Source organism: Sapajus apella, unplaced genomic scaffold, assembly GCF_009761245.1.
Source record: "Sapajus apella isolate SASKATOON/1434 unplaced genomic scaffold, GSC_monkey_1.0 scaffold6, whole genome shotgun sequence".
NCBI classification, from domain to species: Eukaryota; Metazoa; Chordata; class Mammalia; order Primates; family Cebidae; genus Sapajus; species Sapajus apella.
The window spans coordinates 69,000,657-69,025,358 of record NW_022436946.1 but is presented as its reverse complement, the minus strand read 5'-3'; the positions used below and the strand labels follow the sequence as shown (position 1 = coordinate 69,025,358).

Here is a 24,702-nt window from a genome sequence, read left to right as displayed (position 1 = left end):
TATATACTTCCCCCAGTTTTCCTTGTTGTCCTCTGTGCCTCATTTGTCTTCAATTAAACTTGCTTTCCCATTATTGTTCTTATTAAATCTCAATGTTAAAAAAAAAAAACTATTCAAATTGATTATGTCTCTTTATTTCCTACTGAGTCCCAAGGTCCCAGGGTGTGGCATCAGCTGTGTATACCCTGGAATTCAAACATGACTAGACGTGTCCAGAAGCGTATGGAAGGAATCTGGCAAGGGCTGCTTAATTATATAAGTTAACTGGCGTCCTCCCAGGAAAGAAGTAATCCTACAAGAAGAGAGTAGAGGTGTGCAAGTTTACTTAGCAGCCAGTGCCACAGAGTAGGGGGTTAAGGCTGAGTCATGTGCAAGGTAATTATTTAGCCTGCCTTCTGATCCAATCCCTAGGGACTCTTGTGGCCAGGAGCTTGCCAGTGAAGGCACCCAGTGTCTTCACTAAGATTTCCACGGGTCACTGAGTGTTCACATGGAGTCAGGAGACTCCGCAGCTTGACTCTGCAGCTGACTGCCCAGCGTCCTGTTGGTGAGGGTCACCAGGTCTTGGGTGCAGGCACTGGGGTCCTCAGCAGATTCACAGATCTGCAGTCAGAAGGGTAAAGGCTTATCCATTCAGTGGCCAAGAAGGCTGCTTCAAAGCACATCTAAGGGAGGAGTTTTTTCAGAGCTCCAGAAGTTAGTTGGGGGAAGTGGTTGAGGGTAATAGAGTACTATGGTAGTAATGGAAAGCAGATTCAGGGAAATACCAACACATCTATGTAATTCTCAATTGCCATCAATTAGCAAATGTATCAACAATTTAATAAAACCATTTGAGCAAAATAAAACACTTTGTTTTGTTATACACTTGCAACTATTAAAATTAACTGACAATAGAATTTATTTAAACATGCAACCACATACTACTTTCTTTTTCAATCATTGTCAAAGTTAGAAGCAAAGTCTTTTTTCACATTAGAGTCTAGAGACTCTTCTGAATTATTTTGGCTATGTACAGTTAGATGTAGCATCCTAAGCACAGTGCTTTTAAAAACTGTGCTGCTTTAGGATTGAGAAATATTGTCATTTGATCCACATTCCTGTTGGGCTAAATGTGAGTTACATATGTTCATAAATTACTGACTTAGTTTGAATAGCTTCTCTTGAACATCACCTGGAAATCTTTGATATTCAGCACTGGGATAATTCTTGAATCATCCATTCAGTTACTATTTATTGAAGGCCTCCTTCCCACCTGTCCTCTGCTTCCAGAACTGAGGTTGTAGAGAAAGTGAGAACAAAAACAAAGAGACCTATAAATAAATAACATTTTAATAAATTTAGGCAATAAACTTCAACAATGTGGTTAGACAGGGCTTTCTAAAGAGCTAATACTCAAGGTGAGCCCTCAAGGATGAGCAAATCAGCCCTGCTGTTCTTTGGGAGGAAAGCTCCCCATCTCACAGGCCCTTCTACCTGTGAACATCTTACCTAGTCATTGAGAAATGTTTAACAAAACTGATAAATCTCCTAGCCTTGGGGAATTTATATTCTTTTTATTTTTTATTTTTTATTTGAGACAGAGTTTTGTTCTTGTTGCCCAGGCTGGAGTGCAATTGTATGATCTCCGCTCACTGCAACCTCCACCTCGTGAGTTCAAGTGATTCTCCTTCCTCAGCCTCCCAAGTAGGTGGGATTACAGGCATGCGCCACCATGCCTGGCTAATTTGTGCATGTTTAGTAGAGATAGGGTTTCACCGTGTTGGTCAGGCTGGTCTCGAACTTCTGACCTCAGGGTGATCCACCCACCTCACCCTCCCAATGTGCTGGGGTTTTAGGAGTGAGCCACCATGCCCAGCTGGGGGATTTATATCCTAATAGCAGAGATGGACAAAAAAATACATAAGTTATACAGTCTGTCAGATGCCAAGTGTTGTGGTGAAAAATACAGCAGTGAATGGGGAGTAGAGAGTTCTTGGGTAGCTGGTAAAAGTATAAAATCAGGTGTTCAAAGGAGGGCTCACTGAGAAAGGGAACTTTTACCCAGAAATGAATATCTGTGATCTAGCCCAAAGGTTGGCAAGCTTTTCCTATACAGGGCAGCTAGTCAATATTTTAAGCATTGGGGGACCACACAGTCTTTGTTGCAACTTCTCAATTCTAACATTGTAGGGAGAAAGCGGCCATAGACAATATGTGAGTGGATGGGTGTTGCTGTGTTCCCATACAGCTTTGTTTATGGACACTATTGTTTATAGTTCATATAACTTTTACATGTCATGGAATACTATTATTATTTTTATTTTTTTCTCCCAACTATTTAAAAATATAAAGACCATTTTTGGCTGCAGGCCATATAAAATGGTCAGTGGGTTGGATTTGGGCCTTGTACATATTTTGTCTACCCACAATCTAATGCAAGAGATTCTGTGTTCCCTTTTAATTGCTTTGTATGGTGTGTAGTAGTGTTTGAATGTTAAGGTGAAATGCACCCTTCATCCCTTTAGATCACCGGCCTGTTTTAGTTCCAACATGTTGGTTGTTGCTCTGTGGAGTAGATTAAGAAAATTCCTCTGTTTATTCAGTAACGAGTATTCACTCACATATATTAAGTTTATGTCTTAACAGCCTTTATTGCCAGCCTGTACTGTGCAGTAATAGCTTTTATTTTCAGTGCTTTTTCATAATACAATATTTCTGAAGTCATTTTAAGTATCAATTAAAAATTGCATTTGGGTGCAAGCTATAGAAAACTAGATGAAGAGTGGCTTAACTTACTAAGGGTTTATTTGTCTAATACAGAAAGGCATAGAATAGGCTATGCATGAAGAGACAGGGGTGGCAGCTACAAAATGTCATTAAGGACCCAGGCTACTGTCTTTCTGCTTGACCATCCTTAGCATTTGGTATTTTCACATATTTATGGTGTTTGTTTTCAAATTTGTGAAGTGGTTTCTGCACCTCCAAGCACAATATCTGCATTTCTGCCAGGATGGAGACTAAAGGGCAAAAGCCTGCTTTGGGTTTTCATTCATTTAAGCGAAGCTTTCCCAAGGACTGTCTGACTCACATCACATTGGTCAGAACTGTGTCATGTGATTACTTCTAACAATAGAGGTCTTTGGGTAAACATGATTTTGTAGCTGAGCCCATTGCTTTTCTAAGTAAAACCAGGCTTCTGTATTTAGAAAGAAAGGGAGATTGGTTACTGGGTAAATAACTACCATTGTTTTGCTTCCAAGGGTGTTTAAATAAAAATGAACAAGAGAGGTGCAGGTACCTTCCACCCATGGATAAAGTGACATAGATGAAAGCAGTGTCTGTGGGCCCAAAATTTACTTCTCTTCCATTTGCTTAGCAAATTCCTTTTGGTATTGATTATAAGATGCATTTCATTTTAGAAGAGTTGAAACGTGGGGAGAATAAGAAATTCATTGTGTGAAAGAAATGATTGTGTATGTTATGGTTATTTGGATTCTGGAATTAAGCCCAGCCCATGAAGTGTCCTTAATGGCTTCCTGTTGCCTGTTGCCACATGGGAAGCCTCTTACCTGGGCCCCAACCAGTAGGTCAATGTGTTCCTCTAAGTTCCTGCTTCCTGAACTGCCTGCCCCCGCCACACTAGTGTGGGTGCTTCCAGTTCCAGGCCGTGTTCACCTCTGCAGACCTTACAAACAGCCGGTGGTAGTGTGACACATCTTCCTTCCTGATGCTAATGTCACAAACATCCACTTGAAAACTTCCTTTTCTGGGTTAAGTTTCTCCTACCTTGTTATTTGGGTGATTTGCTGTAGTACTAGCTAATTTTCTAAGATTTTAGCTGTTTTTTCATTTCTTCTTTTTAATCATCTGCCCTTTCTTATAAGTGAATCATGGAGGCCAGTGACTCAACAAAATGCTTTGAGTTCTGCTTCATGTCACAGTGGGAAAATGTGATTTGTATTAAACAGGGCATGTCTGTGGTGTGTACAGCCATCCTCCAAGCTGCTCTGTGGAAGCTAGGGTGCCACCTCTCTCTCTCATTAAAATACGTTTCTTGTGTTTACTTTTTTGAATATTAACACATTTCTTATAATGTTCAAAACATTTTAAAGTAAAACTCTTGCTCCCACTTTGTTTCCTTACCGAATTCCTTCTCCCCCAGCCCTTGGATAACAACTTTCGTTAGTTTCTTACATGACCTTCAACAATTTTTTTTAAAACAATATAAATACAAGCAAATATAAATGTGTTCTTATTTTTCTCCATTTGTTTTTACGTGAGCTTAGTCTACATAGAGTTCTGCTCCTTGTTTTTTTTTTAACTTATATGCCTTGGAGATCTTTTCATAACAATGTTAACAGTATACACAAATCTTCTCTTTTTTTCTTTTTAAGCTGCATAGTATTAAAGTGATCTCTTTAAAACACAAACCTGGATGTGCCTCCCAGGCATCAGATTGAAAAAAACAGCGTATATAGGGGTTTGGCACTATCTACCATTTCAGGTGTCTGCTGGGGGTCTTGGAATGTATCCTCCATGGATAATGGGAGACTACGGTGTTGTCATTCCATCTCAATTAGTTACTATGTACTCTTAAGAAGGTAGGCAACATTTTGAAAACTTTACGGAGATTTATTTGCAATTTCTCAAGAGCACATCTGACCCCTAGTGACTGAAGAAGGAAAAGTGAGAGATCAGAGGAATGAAAAGGGTTAAGAAACACAGTTCAAAGTAAAATGATATTTGTTGTTTATTCTCACCTTAGAAGTGGAGAACATTTTTCTCTTGTGAATTGATGAAAGGATGCTTTCATGATAGTGGCTACAGCTGTGGAATTTCTGAAGAAGCCTGCTGAGGGGAATAAAAATGTTGCTGCTGTCATGAATCAATGAAATGTCGACATCCCAGATAGGCTGTACATGGTTTTCAGATGGTTTTTGGCAAAGGGAGCTTTTATGACTATAAATGTCAACTTCTTGCAAGGGTGAGGGTGGGGTTGGGTGAAATGGGGAGTGGTTATGGCCCACTGAGAACTACATGAATCTCTCATCTCCTATTCTTTGCAAGCCACCTGAATTGTGCTCCAGAGTTGTGGGGAGACTAGGTTGAAGAAACAACTGTGTTAGTGGCCAGGTACAGTGACTCACACCTGTAATCCCAGCACTTTGGGAGGCCAAGGTGGGTAGATCGCTTAACCCCAGGAATTTGAGGTCAGCCTGGGCAACATAGAGAGACCCCATCTCATATCAACAACAGCAACATCAAAGAAACGACTGTGTTGGGACTGGCTTAGTCCTCCACTGGAGATCTAGTGAGCGGGCAGTGCATGACGCTTACATAAATCACCTCTTTTTTTGTATCAATGACTTCTTGAGAATCATAAATCAAATCTAGTTCAGTTTGGAAGTATATACATATTATTTCACATAAGCATATCTACTTGTTTGTCTTTTCTCTGTAGATAAAGAAGAAGCAGCAGGATGTGGTTAGATTTCTGGAAGCCAACAAGATAGAGTTTGAGGAGGTGGATATCACAATGTCAGAAGAACAGAGGCAATGGATGTACAAAAATGTCCCCCCGGAAAAAAAACCTGCTCAGGGCAACCCCCTGCCACCTCAGATATTTAATGGCGACCGATACTGTGGAGTAAGTGGCTAGATTGTTATCATGCTATATCTTTTTATTGCTCAAAACACACGTCACCTAGAGTGCAGGTGGGTTTTTCCATTGAAGACTGTGACTTCTTCACCCACTGCTCATTCAGGTCCGCAACTCTAACAGAGGGTGAAGTTGAGAAGGGATATGAGTCCAAGGTCATGGACTGTGTATGTATGTGCAAGTGGCTGGTGGTATGTGACTGTGAGTGTATGTGTGTCTGTCAATCTTATCTCTGTCTTTGCTTTGGAAACAGGAGGGGAAAGGGGAGTTGTGTGTATGTGTGTATGTGTGTGTATTAGGTTCTAAATTTTGAAGCATTACAAATTATTTAAATTTATTATAATAATTATTTAATTTTTACATTACAAATTATTTAATTTATTATAATAATTATTTTAATTATTATTAAATTGCTAATCAAATTATTTTTTTGATTAATACATTTTAGGGGCAAGAGTAGAAAAGGGGATAATTATCTTTGAATATCCCTTTATGGTGTAAATAACTGCTAATAGCTGATTGTAAACCGGAGTTCCATTTCTTATGATAATGAGCCAGAGGGATCATTAAGAACATCAGTGCACATCACATATGAACATATATCAGGTGCTTTCCTGCTGCATGTAGCATACGAGAAGATGAAGAAGTCACTTTTGTTTATTTACCTACTTTCTTACTCCTTAGGTTGAGAAAAATAATTGAGAAACTTCTAGTGAGTAAGTTAGGATTTGCCTTTTGCCATTTCTCTAAGTGCCTAAATCAGTGTTTATTTTTGGACCTGTACTATAGTTATTTAAGGACCGACTAAAGAAGAAGGAGCTACAGTGCTGAGGTGCTTATGATGAAATAAATAGCTAGGTTGTAATTAGCATGAAGGAAAGGAATAATAGAGAGCTTTTAGTGGCTTCAGAGAAAACAATTCCCTTCCCCCACATGCATAATGGAGAATGAGAAGTTGCAACATAAAGCTATGTGTTGATTATACGGAGGATTCTTACCTGTAGCATCCTGAGAAGAATCCTGAACATGTCATTAGACTTAACTTTGAGTTCTGGTACTGCCTTATGTCGGCTGGGATACCTTTGGAAAGTTACTTATCTCTTTAAGCCCCAGTTTTCTTATCTTTAAGAAAGGGATAATATCTGTCTTATTTTGTGATTGTTTCAAAAGCATTTCTTAAGCATATTGTTATATAAAAATAAAGATTATTATTTTATGGGGTTGTTAATACCATTATTTTATATTTTATTTAAAGGAGTGTGTGGTAACCAAGGGTGTATCCTATTCATAATTACCAAGGATATAAAATGTACTCTTGTGCCTGCAGACCTAATTGAAGTAATAGTTGAAAATATTTCCAAAGTATATAGTTCAAAATAAAATAAAGTAATAAGGCAAATAGTGCTACATTCAGAAGGCTTAAAATATAAATCTTGCAGTTTTCTGTCCCTCAGACTTTGAGGCTATAAAAATGCTTTTATTCTTGTCTTATAGTTCAGTGGTGGTTTCTGGGTATAGAATTCTAGTTTGCAAAGGATTTTGATGATATTTCTTCATTGTCCTCTGGTTTTCACTGCTACATTTGAGATGTCTAACACCATTTTCCTTGATTGTTTATATGTTTTGGTCAGTTTTCTCTATGAAAAATTTTTATCTCTTATTCATGTATGTATTCACCACATCTTTTGCTGAATTACTGTGGTATGAGCTGTTTTTCATTCATTGTGATGAGTGTATGCCTTTTAAGAAATTCTATGATTGAGTGATAACATGTTTTCTTATATTATTTTTCTTAAAAATTTTCTCCCTACTTTTTTCCTTTTTCTCTTTTTCTTGAGTGCCTATTAATTTGGATATTGGATTTCTTACATTGATTTTTCTAATTACTTTAGTCTTTTTTATCTAATGTCTACCTATTTGATTTTTGTTCTTTCTGGGAAAGAACAAAATCCTTTCATTGAATTTTTGTCCTTGTTTCCCCATTTCTTGCTTCCTGATTGTTTTTAATATTATTGTGTTTTTATTAAATGAACACAAGATCTTAACTCAATAAAGATATTAAATACTACTTATTTGAAATTTTCTTCTGTTACCTGTGTTGTTCCTGTTTTCACTGATTTTTTTTTTTTACTTTGTTTTTAATCATTTTTCTTGGGTGGGGTGGGCTTTCTTTAGATGTATGTTGATCCTTGGCTTTTGTTCATGTAAGAGGTGAGACACTAGGAAGCTCACTAGAAGCTGTGTGTGTGTCTTATGTGAATGCAGGCTTGCTTCCCTGTGGGATACTTGGTAGCCTGTTAGCATTCTCATTGCAAATATTGATAGTAGTATCTGTAGGTCTTTTCTCAGATGATGGTTTAATTTTTCTAGAGAATGGCCTTTCAGTCTTCTGCTTTGGGAATCTCGGCTTGGCTATTGGAGTTCTGGACCTGTAGGGTGAGGGAAGTGGAAGGTCTCACTCTCTAGCATGCAGATTTTTACTTCCTATCCCTGTTTTCACTCTTTCTTCAGTGCCCTTGTGTATAAGTTTTTTGCTTCCTTGACACCATGTTTATTAATAATGTATTAATATCTTCTAGCTCCTCCAAGGAGAGTGAGGCACCCTGGGATCTGACTGCTGCTTATACAGACTTTCAATTTTTCTGTTTTCTGTTTTGCGAAGTCACCCTACCTTCACAATAGTTGATGCCTCCAGTTCCTGACTTTTTCTGGAGCCCTGTAGCTTGCCTCTTGTTGATAGTGCCTCTGTAGACATTGAGTTTTGACCATTTTCATTTTTCTAACATCTTTCACCATTTCTTTTCTCACTTACTGCTTGTGTTGTAGGTTAGGCCTTTAGATCAAATCATATATATATATATATATATATATATATATATATATATGTGTGTGTGTGTGTGTGTGTGTATATATATATATATATATATATATGGTATATCTATTTTGAAACTCTTTGTTGTTTTGTTGACTTATTGAAAGAAAGTAGAGACATCTTTGTCCTATCATCATAAAAGCAAAAGTCTTCAGGGCCGTTTGAATAGAAGCATATATTGAATGAATAAAAGACTATAATGTAAAATACAGTTAATTTTATTCTCCTTATTTTTACCTCTTTATGAATTCTAGTTCTCTATGTATCTTTGCCCTTTGGAGTCTGTGGAAATTTTTTCAAGTAGACTACCTGGGAGCTGGCAAGAGGCTTATATTACATATTGATTAAACTGTGTCAGGTAAATGGCATCTTCTCTGCTTGAACAGTGTTAGTCCTGTCGTCATGGTGACAGCTGTTGGTGTATGCACTGTCATCATAGTCTGTTCTGGCAGGAGTTTTGAGACATGTTGGCTCCTATCAAGGTTGGGCAAATTTGACTTTGACACAAGCATTGGAGGGCAACTAACCACAGGCTTTGTTCATCTCACCTACTTCTGTGCACCTTGCTTTACCTAGTGGTAATTTCTGAGTGGTCTCATCTGGTTGGTTAACCTGTGGAAACCTACCACATTGTGAGTGACATGATCCAGAAAGCTTATACATTCTTATTCTGTTTACTGGAATTAATTAGAAATTTATTACTTTACTTTAAACTGGATGAGCTAGGCATATGAGACATACCAAGTAGCTGCTAAGCTACTTGGTAACCAATGTTAACAATTGCCTCCTCTCTCATTTAGCAGTTGAATATCTTGCCCTTTGGAAGGAGTTCCCCACTGAATGGAATCTCCCTGGCATGACCAATCAGTTTTTTTCTACTCCAGAATTTGAACATTAAGGAGATGATGTAGAAATACAGGGTCAGTTGGAGATTGTTTGTGGCAGTGAATGTTGGAGGTTGTTTGTGGCAGTGAATGTCCAGGGGTGCTGGGGCCAACCATAGCTATGGCTGGTGTCCTTATGCAGTTGATCTGCGATGTGTCATGAGTGTATTCTTGGCTACTCAGACAGGAAAATTCCTTCTGTTTTCTAAACTGGTCCTCTAGTTTTATCGTGGAGTCTTGTCAGCTCCCTATGTTAGCTCCATAATTCCTTTCCCCCGAAATTGCTGGTATCTGTTTCAGTTATTTGCATCAAGAACCCGAACTGCCACAACCTAGATATTCTTGTTGATTCCCTGGAGTGGAATCAGTCCTTACTGTGAGCAGGATTCTTCCTTTTTCTGAGAATGTGGGTGATGAGATTCTGAAGGTAGAGGATCCAACACTTTGGCTTTTATGATGAATTTTAGTGTCTAATTTGGATTTTAGAAAGCTCTGGGCCTCATGTGCAAGGTTTTAACCCTTTGTTCTCTCTCTGTGGAACCGGCATTTGTACACTGCACCAGAAATGAAAACATACCCACTTACACTAAAGGAAAATACATACTCCCCATTCATTTCTTTTCTCTTTCTCTATTTAGCAAACAGATGATTTAGACTTCTTTATATATTTTTCTTATTTTTATTTAAGATTTTCTTTAGTGTGATTAAAAAAAAACATATAACATTTACTATCTTAAGCACTTTTAAGTGTACAGGTTAGTAGTATTAAATATATTTACATTGTTGTGAGACAGATCACTAGAACTTTTCCATCTTGCAGATCTGAAACTAATTAAGCAACTCCCCTTTGCCCCTTTCCTCAGCTCCTGGTAACCACTATTCTACTTTCTATATATAAAGTATCAACTTTGGATACTTCAACTAAGTGGAATCACACACTACTTGTCTTTTTGTAACTGGCTTCTTTCACTTAGCATAATATCTTCAAGGTTCATCCATGTTCTAGCATGTGACAAGATTTCCTTCCTTATTATAATTGCATAGTATTCCATTGTATATATATGCCACATTGTATTTATTTATCCATTGATGGACATTTGGATTACATTCACCTCTTGGCTATTGTGAATAGTGCTGCTATGAACATGCATGTGCAAATAGCTCTTTGAAACCCTGTTTTCAGTTCTTTTAATTTTTAAAATTATTTTATATTTCCTTTATTTTAGATATAGGGGGTACATGTGCAGGTTTGTTACATGGATATATTGCCCTGGGATAGTGAGCATAGTACCCAATAGGTGTTTTTTTGACCCTTATCCCCTTCCCTCCCCACTCTAGTAGTTTGCAGTATCAGATATTCCCATTTTATGTCCATGGGTCCTAAACGTTCGGTTCCCATTTATACTTGAGAACATGCAGTATTTGGTTTTCTGTTCCTGTGTTAATTTGCTTAGGATTATGGCCTCCAGTTCCATCTGTGTTGCTGCAGAGAACATGAGTTTATTCTTTTTTAAGGCTGCATAGTATTCCATGGTTTATATGTATCACATTCTCTTTATCCACGCCACCATTGATGTGTACCTAGGTTGATTCCATGCCTTTGCTGTTGTGAACAGTGCAGTAATGAACATACAACTGGATATATCTCTTTGGTATAATGATTCATTTTTGGAGGGGTATATACCCAGTAATGGGATTGCTGGGTTGAAAGATCCCTCTGTTTTAAGTTCTTTGAGAAGTCTCTAAACTGCTTTCCACAGTGGCTGAACTAATTTACTAATAGTGTATAAGCCTTTTCTTTTCTCTGTGGCCTTGCTAGCATCTTTTGTTTTTTGACCTTTTAATAATGACCATTTTGACTGATGTGAGATGGTATCTCATGGTGGTTTGGGTTTGCATTTCTCTGATGATTAGTGATGAGAGCATTTTTTCATGTTTTTTTTTTTTTTGGCTGCTTGTATGTCTTCTTTTGAGAAATGTCTATTTATGTCATTTTAATGGATTATTTGTTTTTTGGCTGTTGATTTAAGTTCTTTTTCTGGATATTAGACCTTTGTCAGATGCATAGTTTGTGAATATTTTCTCTCATTTGTAAGTTGTTTGTTTACTGTATTGATAGTTTCTTTTAAACATATACCTAGCAGTGGGATTGCTAGATTGTATGGTAGTTCTGTTTTTAATTTTTTGGGGAACAGTCAAACCATTTTCCGTAGCAATTGTACTGCTTTACCTACCAACATTACCTACCAACATTGCAGAGAAGTTCTAACTTCTATACATCTTCACCAACACTTGCTATTTTTTGTTATTTTTTAAATAATACCTACTCTAATAAGTATGAGATGATAACTCATTGTGGGTTTGATTTGCATATCTCTGATGATTAGTGATGTTGAGCATCTTTTGAATATGTTTGTTAGCCATTTGTATATTATCTTTGAAGAAGTATCTATTCAGGTTCTTCGCCCATTTTAAAATTAGGTTATTTTATTTTTTGTTTTTGAGCTATAGGTGTTCTTTATATATTTGGATATTAATCCCTTATCAGTTATCTGCTTGACAAATATCTCCCCCCACTCCATAGGTTGCCTATCTATACTGTTGATTGTATCCTTTGATGAACAAAAGATTTTAAGCTTAATGTAGTGTATTTTTGCTTTTGTTACTTGTGCTTTTGGTATCATATCTGGGAAATCATTGTTTGCAAAATCCAATGTCATGGAGCTTTTCCCCTGTGTTTTCTTCTAGGAATTTTAGAGTTTTGGGCCTTCGGTTTATGTCTTTAATCCATTTTGAGTTAGTTTTTGTACCTAATGTAGCATTAGGATCTAACTTCATTCTTTTGCGTGTTGATACCCAGTTTTCCCAATACTGTTGAAGAGATCATCTTTTTTCTCATTTAGTGGTCTTAGTATGTGGTCTATTATTTGACCATATACAGAAGGGTTTCTTTTGGACTCTCTGTCCTGTGCTGTTAGTCTGTGTGTCTGTCTTATGTAGTACCATGCTGTTTGATAACTATAGGTTTGTAATATGTTTTGAAATCAGAAAATGTAAGTCCTTTAACTTTGTTCTTTTTCAAAATTGTTTTGGCTGTTTAGGGTCCCTTGATTTGCCTTATGAATTTTAGGATGATTTTTTTTCTATTTCTGCAAAAACTGCTGTTGGAATTCTAATAGGGATTATGTTGAGTCTATAGATTGCTTTGGGTATTATTGAAATCTATTATATTATCTTCTAATACATGAACATGGGATATCCATTTATTTGAATCTCCTTTAATTTCTTTCAGCATGTTTTATAGTTTTCAATGTACAGATTTTTTACCACCTTGGTTAGGTTTATTCCTAAATACTTTCTTTTTGATGCTATTGTAAATAAAATTGTTTCTTAATTTTCTTTTTCAGTTATTTATTGTTAGTGTATAAAAACACAACTGATATTTTTGTTTGTTGGTTTTGTATCCTTTAACTTTGTTAAATTTATTAGCTCTGTTTTATTTTTTATTTTTTAAATGGTAGTTGGAAATGGAAAATCCATCAAATTTCCTTTGACTAGGGGCACATTAACTAGTTTGTGGATTAACCATCAAGGAGCAAAAACACAGTGGCTATTCAGATAGTCAAGACAGTTGGTGCAGTTTGACTGAGGATGCCATACCTAGAGTCAAGCATTAGGTGAAGCTGGGGAGAAAATCTAAGTGGGGTGGAAAATGTGGTTGGAGTTAGCCATGAAAAATTCTGTCTTATAATGAAGAAAGAACAGGTTAGCTGAGAGACAGATGGCAAACTGTTTTTACCAAAAAATAACCTTTTAATCATTTTTCTTGAGGCAGCTTATAAGATTATTAATGTTTTGAAACTACTGATTTTTTTTTTTTTTAACACTTTTAGATGCTGTTTCTGGAATGTTAGATTTGTTCTTTAGCATTGGATGAGTAGCTAACCAAATAAGGTTATGTTAAAGCTTTTTACTAGTTTTGTTTAAGTAATGATTTGGGGCTAACTGCCTGCTTTCCATATTGCCTTGGTTAATTGAGGCCTGAAAGTAGGCTAGAGAATAGTTAGACTAATTTTCAGGGGGAGCACGAAGGGTAAATTACCAGCAGTTGGTATTTGTGGTGTCTCGCCTCCTCTTCATTCTTTGTCATGAAAGGAGGCAAGGAGATGTGTTAGCGTTTTCTCACCATTTGTGGAGCTCAGAAGCAGAGCCCAAGCACAACTAATGTATACAGTTGCAGTTGTTCTCAAGTGCAGTGTTTATGTAAGACTTTTGGGAACATTGTCTTGGGATCATATATTTTAAGTGTGTTTGGAATCTTTTTTGAAACGTGAAGAACCTAATCCCATTATTACAGTTTTTTACAAATCCCCAATCCATATATAAGATTTCACTTTAAAAAAGATCACTGGCCTGGCTCAGTGGCTCACGCCTGTAATCCCAGCACTTTGGGTGGCCAAGGAGGACAAATCATCAGGTCAGGAGATCAAGACCATCCTGGCCAACATGGTGAAACTTCGTCTCTACTAAAAATACAAAAATTAGCTGGGCATGGTGGCGTGTGCCTGTAGTTTCAGCTACTCAGGAGGCTGAGGCAAGAGAATCACTTGAACCTAGGAGACAGAGGCTGCAGTGAGCTGAGACTATGCCACTACACTGCAGCCTGGGTGACAGAGCGAGACTCTGTCTCAAAAAAAAGAAAAAAATCACGATTAATTTATACACACACCTTACACACACACACACATTTTAAGTGCCCACACATAAACATGAAATATGGTCAACTAAAGTCTGATAAAAAGTTACTGGAAAGAGATATTTGAAAGTAATTATGATGAATTAATTGGTTATACAGCATTATTTTTATTAGTGCTCATTTCCCCAGCAGTAAAATCAATAGGCAAGTACAGAAAGTTTGACAGATGAGAATGGGAAAGAAGGGGGAATAGTCAGTTTTACTTTTCAAGTAAGACTGCAAACATTTGCTTTATATATTGCCTCCTTTTAAAAAGTAGCTTTAGGCCGGGCATGGTAGCTCACGCCTGTAATCCCAGCACTTTGGTAGGCCAAGGTGGGCAGATCATTTGAGGTCAGGAGTTTGAGACCAACCTGGCCAACATGGTGAAATCCTTACAGAATTTAGCACTGAATTCTAAAATACAAAAATTAGCCGGGCATGGTGACATGTATCTGTAATCCCAGCTACTTGAGAGGCTGAGGCAGGAGAATTGCTTGAACCTGAGAGGAAGAGGTTGCAGTGAGCCAAGATTGCACCACTGCATTCCAGGCTGGGTGGCAGAGCAAGACTCTGTTTCAAAAAAAAAAAAAAAAAAAAGTAGCTTTAAATTTTAAAAATTAGATTATTAATCATACTATGTATACTATTTTGTGCCCTGTTTTATTCTCTTAACAAAAATAGTTTTTAGGTCATTGTAATCCTAGTTTTTAGAGGTTGCATACTATTCCCTTGGCGGATTATCATAATTCACTTAATCATTTCCCTACTGTGGGCTGTTTAGTTTGTTTCTAGCCACTTGAAATAACAGTTCATTACTGGCAAGCTGTTCTGAAGAGTGCATTAAACTGAATGCTATTTTAGGACGTGCATTCTCATTTTAGGCTCTTCCACTCTTCTTCTTGTCTTTAGAGTCCTCTATCAAACAACAAAAATATTTTAGGGTATAGAGGCTATTGTTTGTGGTCCCAGAATCTGGGTTCAAGGTCAAGAAAAACTCACTTGATGAAATGAAAACTAGTAAAAGTTAAAAACAAGATGATTATTATACTTGTTGCTGATAAAACCAGATTTGAGTTTCTCAGTGCCTGGGGGTGCCCAAAGTCAGAGAATAAAGACTGCCTGTCTGCTCAGAACATCCACTTGAAGATTTTCACCACATTACAAAACATAATTTTTTAATAGCAGAACAAACACTGGTATATTATAGGGCAAGATGTTCCATTTCCATTAAGTTTTAAGATGAAACAAAGGTTCAGAAGAATTTCACATTTATGGGGCCTGCTTCAAAATCTGTCCTCCAATCCTATAGGGATTAGGTTACCTGGTAAATATTTTAGGCTTTGAGGGCCTAGTTCTCTGTTGCATATTCTTTTCTGTTTTGGTTTTTATTTGTTGTTTTTGTTTTGTTTTCCAACCTTTACAAATGTAAACATCCTTCTTAGCTCACAGTCCCTTCCACAGTCTGCCCCTGCTCAGGACATTCCATTCACATTTCCTGCTGACTCTCAGAGTTCTTTAGTGGACATATTTGAGAAGCACTGGATTGGCTGTTTCCCAGGTCTCTGTCCTCACAATTAAGTGTGTCCTTTGGTAGAATGGAGTAGAATAAAATGATGGACAGAAATTTTGACCTACGTTGTAGTCTGTCTGCAGTTATTATTTGTTGCTAGAGCTTTGTTTAGAGTCAGTGAGGGGAGAAAAAACCAAAAAACAAAAGTCCAAAATTGTAACTGTTATCCACAGGATATTATGCTCTATTTTGAAGATACAGATGTTATTTATTTAGGGCTAATGGTTACATCTATTATATGATACTTAAGGGAAAGCCCTAAAAATAACCCCCACACTGATCTTCCTTACCTCAATATACTCAGCTGATTACCAAATCCTATAATTTTTGCATCCTCCGTAATTCTGCCCTGTTTCTCTCTTAAAGCTCAATCCAAAGGTGTGGTGTTATTACACTTTCTTTAATTAACTAGGACTCTGGTTATTACTTCCTCTCCCCCATGCCCAGCAAACTTGTGCCCTATTACTGCTATTATATTTATCTCATAGGTTTTTTTCATGTCTTTGCCTTCAGTTGATTTCCAAGCACCTTGTGCTCACCTTCGTCCTATTTATGTTAGTGTCTGGTACCCATTAGATTGCTAGGAACACAAAACATAAAAAAAAAAAAAGAATGGGTAAATACCTACACAAGTATTTTCAGCTCAGGAGGTAGCCCATTATGTTGGGTCATGCCTTGTCAGGGTTCTGAGCATTTGCTATACATGGTTTAAAGTCTGTTAATCCAGACTGTGCTGTATCCCTGTTTTGTTAATAAAGTTCAAAGCCAGATTGTTAAAAACAATCTTACTGAATCTATATTTAAACTTTTACAATGAAATCCCTTTAGAAAACTAACTCTGTTAGAAGCTCACCTATCCGACAGGTAGCATGTCCTTAGGAAACTTTGTCTGCATTTAAAAATCTGCATTCTGAGGCCTTCTGTCTAAAAGACCAGTTATTTAAGCAAGGAGAATCTTCTCTATTAGATGTTTTCCTGTAAATATTCTTATGTGGCATCTTTCTAGATAACAGGAAGGGAAAAGTTGAGTAGTAGAGAGAATGTGATACAAATTCCCCTTTATGGTTATTGCTGATCAGTTGCATGCCCAGAAGCACAGCAATGTAATTAGATATTCTCTGCCGTTTTATCTTTTTGGTATAACCCTAGTTTTTATTCTTCTGTCTATAAATGTTTAATCTCCCATTTTCACCTTCCTGAGATGTTTGCCTTAATATTCTACAATGATGAATTCCTGCAATATGACTTTCATAAAAATGATGACTTGTGCTGGGAATACTGAAAGCCTTCATCCAGGCAGTTTGAGGCCACCCCAGTTGCATGGCTAGCAGTGTATCTTAACTAATATCCAAACTGGTGGTTTTATTCCCATTTACAAATTATCTTTCTTTCTGAGCCTTATGCAGTTGGAGTTAATGAAGAGAGAACAAAACTGTTAAGACAATCAGGCCATGTTAATATCAATGTCAAGACAAAGGGTCAAAATGAAAAGTTGGTTTTCCTCTCCTCTTCTTTATGCGACTTCTCTCATTTCCCCAACATGTAGCCTTTTCATGAGGCTCTGCTTTGTCATTTTTCTAAGGTCTTGTCATTCATGTATTAATATCTATATTCCTTGATTTTAAATATTGGACAGTATTTACTTTTTCCTTTGAAAGTTGAAGAGAAATTCACATTTTTATAGCTTCTCTCATTTCTCCCCCATTTTGATATACAACTATATGTACACACATGAATTGCCAAAGTATATGTCACACTTTCTTTTGTAACAATAATAATTATATAAATGTATATTATATGTATAGTATTGTAATTGTATAAATACTGTTCCCTACAGAACTGCTTAGTAGTGTGAGCAGCCATAGAAAGAGGAGGGTATGTAATCCTATTTTACTAAATCCCTGTGGCTTAAGGGAGAATGACACAAATGTCAGTATCCAAGAGAATCTCTTAATACGTTTTAACCTTTTCACTTCCTCTACTTCACACTTGTCTGGCAAACATATGAGAGGCGTAACTTTTCCTTCTTGTATTTTTTTAAATTTGCCTGGACTATGTCCTGAAAAAAATTTTGTCAACATAGTGTGCCTACCTAGTAAACCTTCTGAATGCTTTAATTTTTTGTAAGTCTTTCATTCTTAATTGATAATTTTAATATAAAAGGCTAGATTTAAAACCAAATTCCCTCAGGAAGCATTATTCCATTTTCCATATTATTTGTATTGATTGGAAGACTTTATGTCTGTTAGATTAGATTCTTATACGTAAGTTGTCTTGCTTCTCTTTTTGGAAGATCTTAGAGTTTTCTTGGAGCTGTAGAATTTCATCAGTATGTACCCTTACAGAAAAATTCTGCTCAGCAATTAATAGGACTGCTCAATCTGAAAACTAACATCTTTTTTCACTTGTTATTTAAACAGACTTTAAATAACAGAAATAACAGAGCAAATTCTGTTATTTCTTTGCCCTTTTCTCCCCTCCCTTCCATTATCTTTTTTTTTTCATCTTCAGGATCTTTTTCCAAATTTTGGATGAAGTTTTACCCTATGGTCTAACTTTCAATACTCCTGACTTATCTAATAATTTCCATCTCTTGGGCTTGATATTCTACATTCTGAGAGGCATTCTTAACTTTTATCTTCTAGATCACTAGCCTGGTTTTTAGCCCTATGCTATACTGCTTTTTATTCTTTTTATCAACTTTTTAATTTGGCAGTCAAACTTAATTTTCAGAAGTGCTTTTGTTTCTTATTATTCCTTTAAAAATAGTGGCTTGTTCTTGTTTTGTGAATGCAGTGTTTTCTTTAATCTCTCCAAGGATATTAGTTGAAAGCCTTTTTTCAAGCTTCTTATATTCTATAAGTTATCTCTGTGTTCTCCAGCATTAGTTCTAGGTGTTAGTTTTTGTCTTTCTTTCTTAGGAGCCAGCTTGGCTTTCCCCAGTAACTCACAGGCCTGCTTTCCGTTGAGCAGGAGGGATAAATAAGACTGTGTAAGGAAGAGGTTCAGCACAGAAGTCGAGTGGAACTCCTCAGGAGCCCACGAAAGAGCCACACCCAGGCAGCAATGGACTTCAGTGTGTGTCCTTCCAGAGTGAACTTTCTTTCCATTTTTCCCTTTCTGTATTTCATGTGGGGTCCAGGGTGACCACAGACTCTACCGGCCTCTCTGAAGCCCCTGTAGCCTCACCAGGAGTTTTTAGCACATAGGCAGCGAGCGTTCTTTGGAGAGCACTTCTCTGGAGCTCTGGGCACACTGGGAAGAAAACTGTCTAAGCCATTACAAATGTACTTCTTTTTTACATTGATTGCCCTGCCATAGCCTGCTTCAGATTGTTGTGTTTATTGTCTTAGGCTTGTGATTTCTGTGTAGGTTCCTTGGGAAGGATTGTGATTCTGTTGGTTTGGGCTGTGGTTTTCCCTGCTGTGTTTTCTCTACCTGTTTGGTTGCATTCGTTTTATGTATTCTGGGTATTTCTTAAAATTTTATGGCTGGTTCCCATTCCTAAGTTTTTTCCCCTCCAGTTTAAATTGGCTCTTGGGTAAGAGGGGAGATAGATATATTTGCTTGCTTTGCTGTCTTGAACCTGTATGATCAGACATGAATTAGGAATTTGAGATTCTCACCTTTGGGTTTACTCATATTTTGGTATTTGGTATTAAAATTGCCAAATGAAGCTATTTAGATAACTGCATCTTACCTATCCTGCTAGGATTGAAATTGTCTACTATTTTTTTCTTTCTATAGCAAGATATCATAAAATAGACTATAGCATTAACAACTCTTATCCACTAAATCAAGAAATTCTGCTCAGCAGCTACCTCTGGCTTGAAAGAAAATTTGAGAAGCAGCCTCTGTCCATTTTAAAAAGCAGCTGAAGCAACTCCTATAGTCTTAAAAAATTGCTTTTAAAAAAATGTTCTTCTTTTGGGTAAGCCAAATTTACTTTGGCTCATTTAGAATTGATTGCTGCTATGCCATTTCCTTGTTTTTGTTCCCTCCAGCCTCCTGTTTGGTTATGTCCTTGGCATGAAGAAATAATGTGGGCCTGTCACTTAATTGTGATTGACTTAGCTGTGGAAAGCAATACAGCTTATCAGACTGGCTGCTGTGGGCTTTCCTAACTGTTCTCTCCAGAGATACTGAAAGGGCAAAGAACATTAAGGTGTTTGTCTCAGATGCTTGCTTAGTCCATAATGGTCTAATCAGAGTGTACAGATAATGTCCTTAAGTAAGTTTTGTGGAGGAATAAAACTGTTGTTAACTCTACCTGTTGTAGATTTTACTCTGAGCTTAGAAATATCTCTAACATTGGTTTTCACTTGAACATAAACAGAAGTATAGGTGATGGGAGATTGAAAACAAAACTGTTTAGCTTGGTATATTCTTAAAATTACAGCATTTAGATAAATGTTCACTTAGTGAGTTAGAGTAGCTTGGTTATTCTATTATCTATACAGTTGAGAGATTTTTCTTTTTGTCAGCAGTTGGCATTAGAAACAAAGTGAATTTTTTGACCTTTGTCTTAAATGGAATGAAAATGTACCAGCTTCGGAAATGGGCAATTTTACCTTGAATATGATTTGTGTGGTTACATCTTTCTGCAAAGTAAATATTTACTAATCATTATATTCTCTAGGTATAGAAGGTTGATTGTCCTGAAATGTGCAATCTACAGATCTGTATTTACAAAACATTTTAGGGAGAAACATTTAACAGTGAGCCTGTTAGGAAACTTTATGTGAGTTTTAAAAATACAATTCTTTTAACCTTTGTAGTAGCAACCCTAATGTATTTTTAAAATATGTATAAGCCTGACAAGTAAAAAAAAAAGTGATAAGAAAGCAGATTTTTTTCTTTTATTTTGGAATGCTTAAAACAATAAGAATTTATATCTTTATAGAAAGTAGTTAAAAATTTTTTTTTGATACTCACTTTTTTTCACTTTTAAAAAAAATTATACTCAAGTTCTGGGGTACATGTGCAGATCATGCAGGATTGTTACATAGGTATACACATGCCATGGTGGTTTGCTGCATCCATCTTAAATTATTTCACATGCAATTTAACGTATCTCTGTAATATCTACTTTTTGCTTAAACATGGCAAAGAAAATATTAATAGTTTCACTTTTTATTTACATACTTTAGGGTTCATCAGGCCACTCAAAAGCTTTTGAATGTTAGAAAGTAAAATTTTCACACAGTTATGTAAAACTGGTAAATAACAGAATAGAAATAGGATTTACTTAAATGTTACTAGCATGATGTACCTAAAACATGGCATGCCAGTCATTAATTAACAAATGCAATTCATCTGCCTACATGAGAGAAATTATTGGTAACCTGGTGTGTGTCAGATACTAGTAACTGACTTTTAAAAGTGATTTTCTTTAAATCATTCTGCTTTTCAAGCTAATTACCAAATTTAATATTTGTCATTTGGAAGGAGTTAATTACCTCAAATAAAAATTTTTCTTTTGGATGAATCCTATTCAATTTTTAGGTTAGAAGCACCCTGACAGCAATAGTGGTAGGGCACTGAGTTAAAGGTTCATAAAATAAAAATAATGCTTATAATTATTATGATAGAAATACAGCTTAAGCAAAATTTTTCTTTCTAAAAGTAGGAAATATTGCCATTCTGAGATTTCTAGACATCTGACATTTCTAAATACCTTTCTTGGTGACTGAAACTTTAAGAATGGTTTCAATTTAATACGGACAAATGGATTATTGATAATGTTACATATTTTCTCTACATAAAGAAAATATTATATATACTTTTTTTTTTTTTTCGAGACAGGGTCTTGCTCTGTCACCCAGACAGGGGTGCATTGATGCAATCCTAGCTCACTGCAGCCTCAAAATGTGTCTATTTTATAGGAGTTGTTTTATATATATGACACTTGCATGTGAGAAGTTACCTTATCTCCAACTTTGTGATTTGGAGAATTGAGATTTTAAGATTAAGGTTTTTAATTATAAACACTGAAACCTGAAATATAAACATTGTCTCATTATACCTTTTGCTCTTTTATGTGCACAATACTTTCATGTTGCCACTTAAATCTTTTGGAAGTAGAATTCATACAACTTTTACAGAGATTGAGTGAGGCATTGTTTCTTATGTTTTATTTTTTACATTTCATTAGCTTTTCTTTCCTGCATTTCACCCTGACATTAGAGTTATTTGTTTTTGTTTTTGTTTTGACACAAGCCCCCCCTCACTCTGTCAGTCACGCAGGCTGGAGTGCACTGGTGTGATTGATCATCACTCACTGCATGCAGCCTTGAACTCTGGGTCTCAGCTGGTCCTCTCACCTCAGCCTCCCAAGTAGCTGGGGCTGCAGGCATGTGCCACCATCCCTGGCTAATTTTTATATTTTTTGTAGAGAGAGGGTCTTGATGTGTTGCCCAGGCTGGTCTCAAACTCTTGGCCTCAAACGATCCTCACACCTCAGCCTTCCAAAGCCCTGGGATTCCAGGTGTGAGCCACCCCAAATGACCACATAAGATATTTTTAATCACATAGAGACAGATGGTATCCTTTTAAAACTTAAGAACAGGGATAGCATTTTGATGACCAAGTTACTTGCCCTCAGTTTTTTTCTTCTCATTAATATTTCTTCCCTTACCTATTCAATTAAACAAGACAAGGTCAATTTCCAAATAAATATCTGCAGGAACAGGAATACCTAGGCTGGGCTTTACACCTAGTCACAGCTAACAGTCCATTTAGGAGCAACTCTACTGGATTCTCCTTTATTTTATAGAATTCTAGAGTTCCAAGAGATTTCATTAGTATTCTGATACAGAAAAGAAGAAAGTCTTAGAAGGTTAAAGGGGTTGATCAAGGTCATAGATAACTCATGGTTTGCCAAACATTACATCCACGGTTGAGTAAACATATACACCACTCAGTTTCCCAGAAATGAATCTTTGGTTGCACCAGACAGTGGTTGGTGCAAGTAGAAGTATAAGACCCCTCTTGGCTGGGCATGGTGGCTCATGCCTGTAATCTTATCACTTTGGGAGGCCAAGGCAGGAAGATTACTTGAGCCCCGGAGTTCAAGATCAGCCTGGGCAACATAATGAGAGCTCCTGTCTACAAAGAGGTGGTCTCTCTGTAGAGGGGGTTATCTCTACAACAACTTCTCTGTAGAGGGGTTATCTCTACAATAATTTCTTTCACCTACATAGATGAATTTTTTAATTTTTTCATACAGCAAATGAAAAAAAAAATAGCTGGGTGTGGTGCCACGTACCTGTGGTCCCAGCTGTTTGGTAGGCTGAGATGGGAGGATTGCTTGAGCCCAGAAGGTCAAGGCTACAGTGAGCCATGAACACACCATTGCACTCCAGTCAGAGTGACAGAGTGACACCTTGTCTCAACAACAACAAAAAAGATCCTTCTTCTCCCTAAACCTGATGAATTAGAGCCAGGCCATGTAGGGCCTTTCACATTAGATTAAGGATTTTAGTCTATGGGGCCTTTCACATTACATTAAGGACTTTAGTTTATAGGGCCTTTCACATTACATTAAGGACTTTAGTCTATAGGGCCTTTCGTATTACATTAAGGATTTTACTCTGTATCTTACAAGCAGTGAGAAGTCTCGAAGGAAAGCATTTAAGCAAAGGATGAGATCAAATCTGCCTTTTTTAAAATCAGCCTGTCCTCACTTTGAAAGAATGATGGAGTAGAAATAGTGAGATTAGACAAAGGTTGATAAGTTGGGGTGCTGTTGCAGAAGTCTAGCTTGGATCAGGTTGGTAGAGATCAATGTGGAAAAACTGAGAAGCTTAAGGGATTTATAAAATAGTGGTTGAGGGAAGAAAGGAGTCCTATGATGCATTGATTTCTGATTTACAGGGGCTGTTAAATGGTGGTGCCATTTTCTGAGATATCCAGTTTGTGGAATAGAAGATCATGAATTGTGGTTTTAGACCTGTTATGTTTAAGAGTCTGTGAACAGTTAGTGGCTTTTGTGGAACCAGAGCTCAGAGGAGAGGTCAGGGTAAGAGATGTGAATTTAATCAGGGCCATGGCTGTGAATGAGCTTCCCTAGGGAAAGACTTTCAACTGAGTAGAGGCTGAATATAGTATAGAGTGAACAGGTATACTAAGTTTCATACAGTGGATAGCTTTTTTTTTTCTGAGACAGAGTCTTGCTTTGTCACCCACGCTGGAGTGCAGTGGCACGCTCTTGGCTCACTGCAACCTCCACCTCCCGGTTCAAGCAATTCTTCTGCCTCACCTTCCTGAGTACCTGAGACTACAGGTGAGCGGCACCACACCTGGCTAATTTTTGTATTTTTAGTAGAGATGGGGTTTCACCTTATTGGCCAGGCTGGTCTTGAACTCCTGACCTCGTGATCCACCTGCCTCGGCCTCCCAGAGTGCTGAGATTACAGGCGTGAGCCACCGTGCCCAGCCATATAGTGGATATCTTAAAGGATGGAACAAAGCTAGCTGTAATTTAGTTCTCTTCCTCCTCTTACCACATTCAGTATAGTCCACAAATTGTCAGGTAGAGAAAGTATGTTCTGAAAAGAATTATTTCTTTAACTCCCATGAGAGAATTGTTACTCAACTCTTTGGAAATAGCTTCATTACAAAGAATGTAACATTTTCAGTTCATGAGATTTTTCCTGTATTGCATGTCAAACGTTGACCTGTTTTGTGGTATAGCTAGGATTGTATTTTGTCTTATAAGAAATTGCAAGTTTTTTTTTTACAAATTCCATGAAATATTTACATCCTAGAGCCATTAGGAACCTTCATTTGCTTAGTTGGCATCTTCTTTATTCAACGTGTCATATAGTTTCTCAAACATTACATGTTGAATTTCAACTCCAACCTTCGGACATTCTTTATTCTCTAGTCTTTTTCATCAAGCCAGAAAGCTCAGAGCTACTTTAATTCTTACTTCTCTCTAATCTCCCCCATCAAATCCAAAACCAAGTAGGATCAGTTCTACCCCTAAACGTATCT

General features: G+C 36.9%; 1 protein-coding gene across 6 annotated transcripts in view; it reads left to right on the top strand.

Moving 5' to 3' along the window:
* Positions 1-24,702, top strand: part of LOC116549684 (SH3 domain-binding glutamic acid-rich-like protein 2) — a 152,758-nt gene that overhangs the window by 122,103 nt on the left and 5,953 nt on the right. For all 6 annotated transcript variants that reach the window (XM_032275446.1, XM_032275445.1, XM_032275447.1 and 3 more), the window contains one exon: positions 5,444-5,629. In XM_032275446.1, coding sequence (XP_032131337.1) covers positions 5,444-5,629 — 186 coding nt within the window. The remainder of the gene's footprint in view (positions 1-5,443; positions 5,630-24,702) is intronic.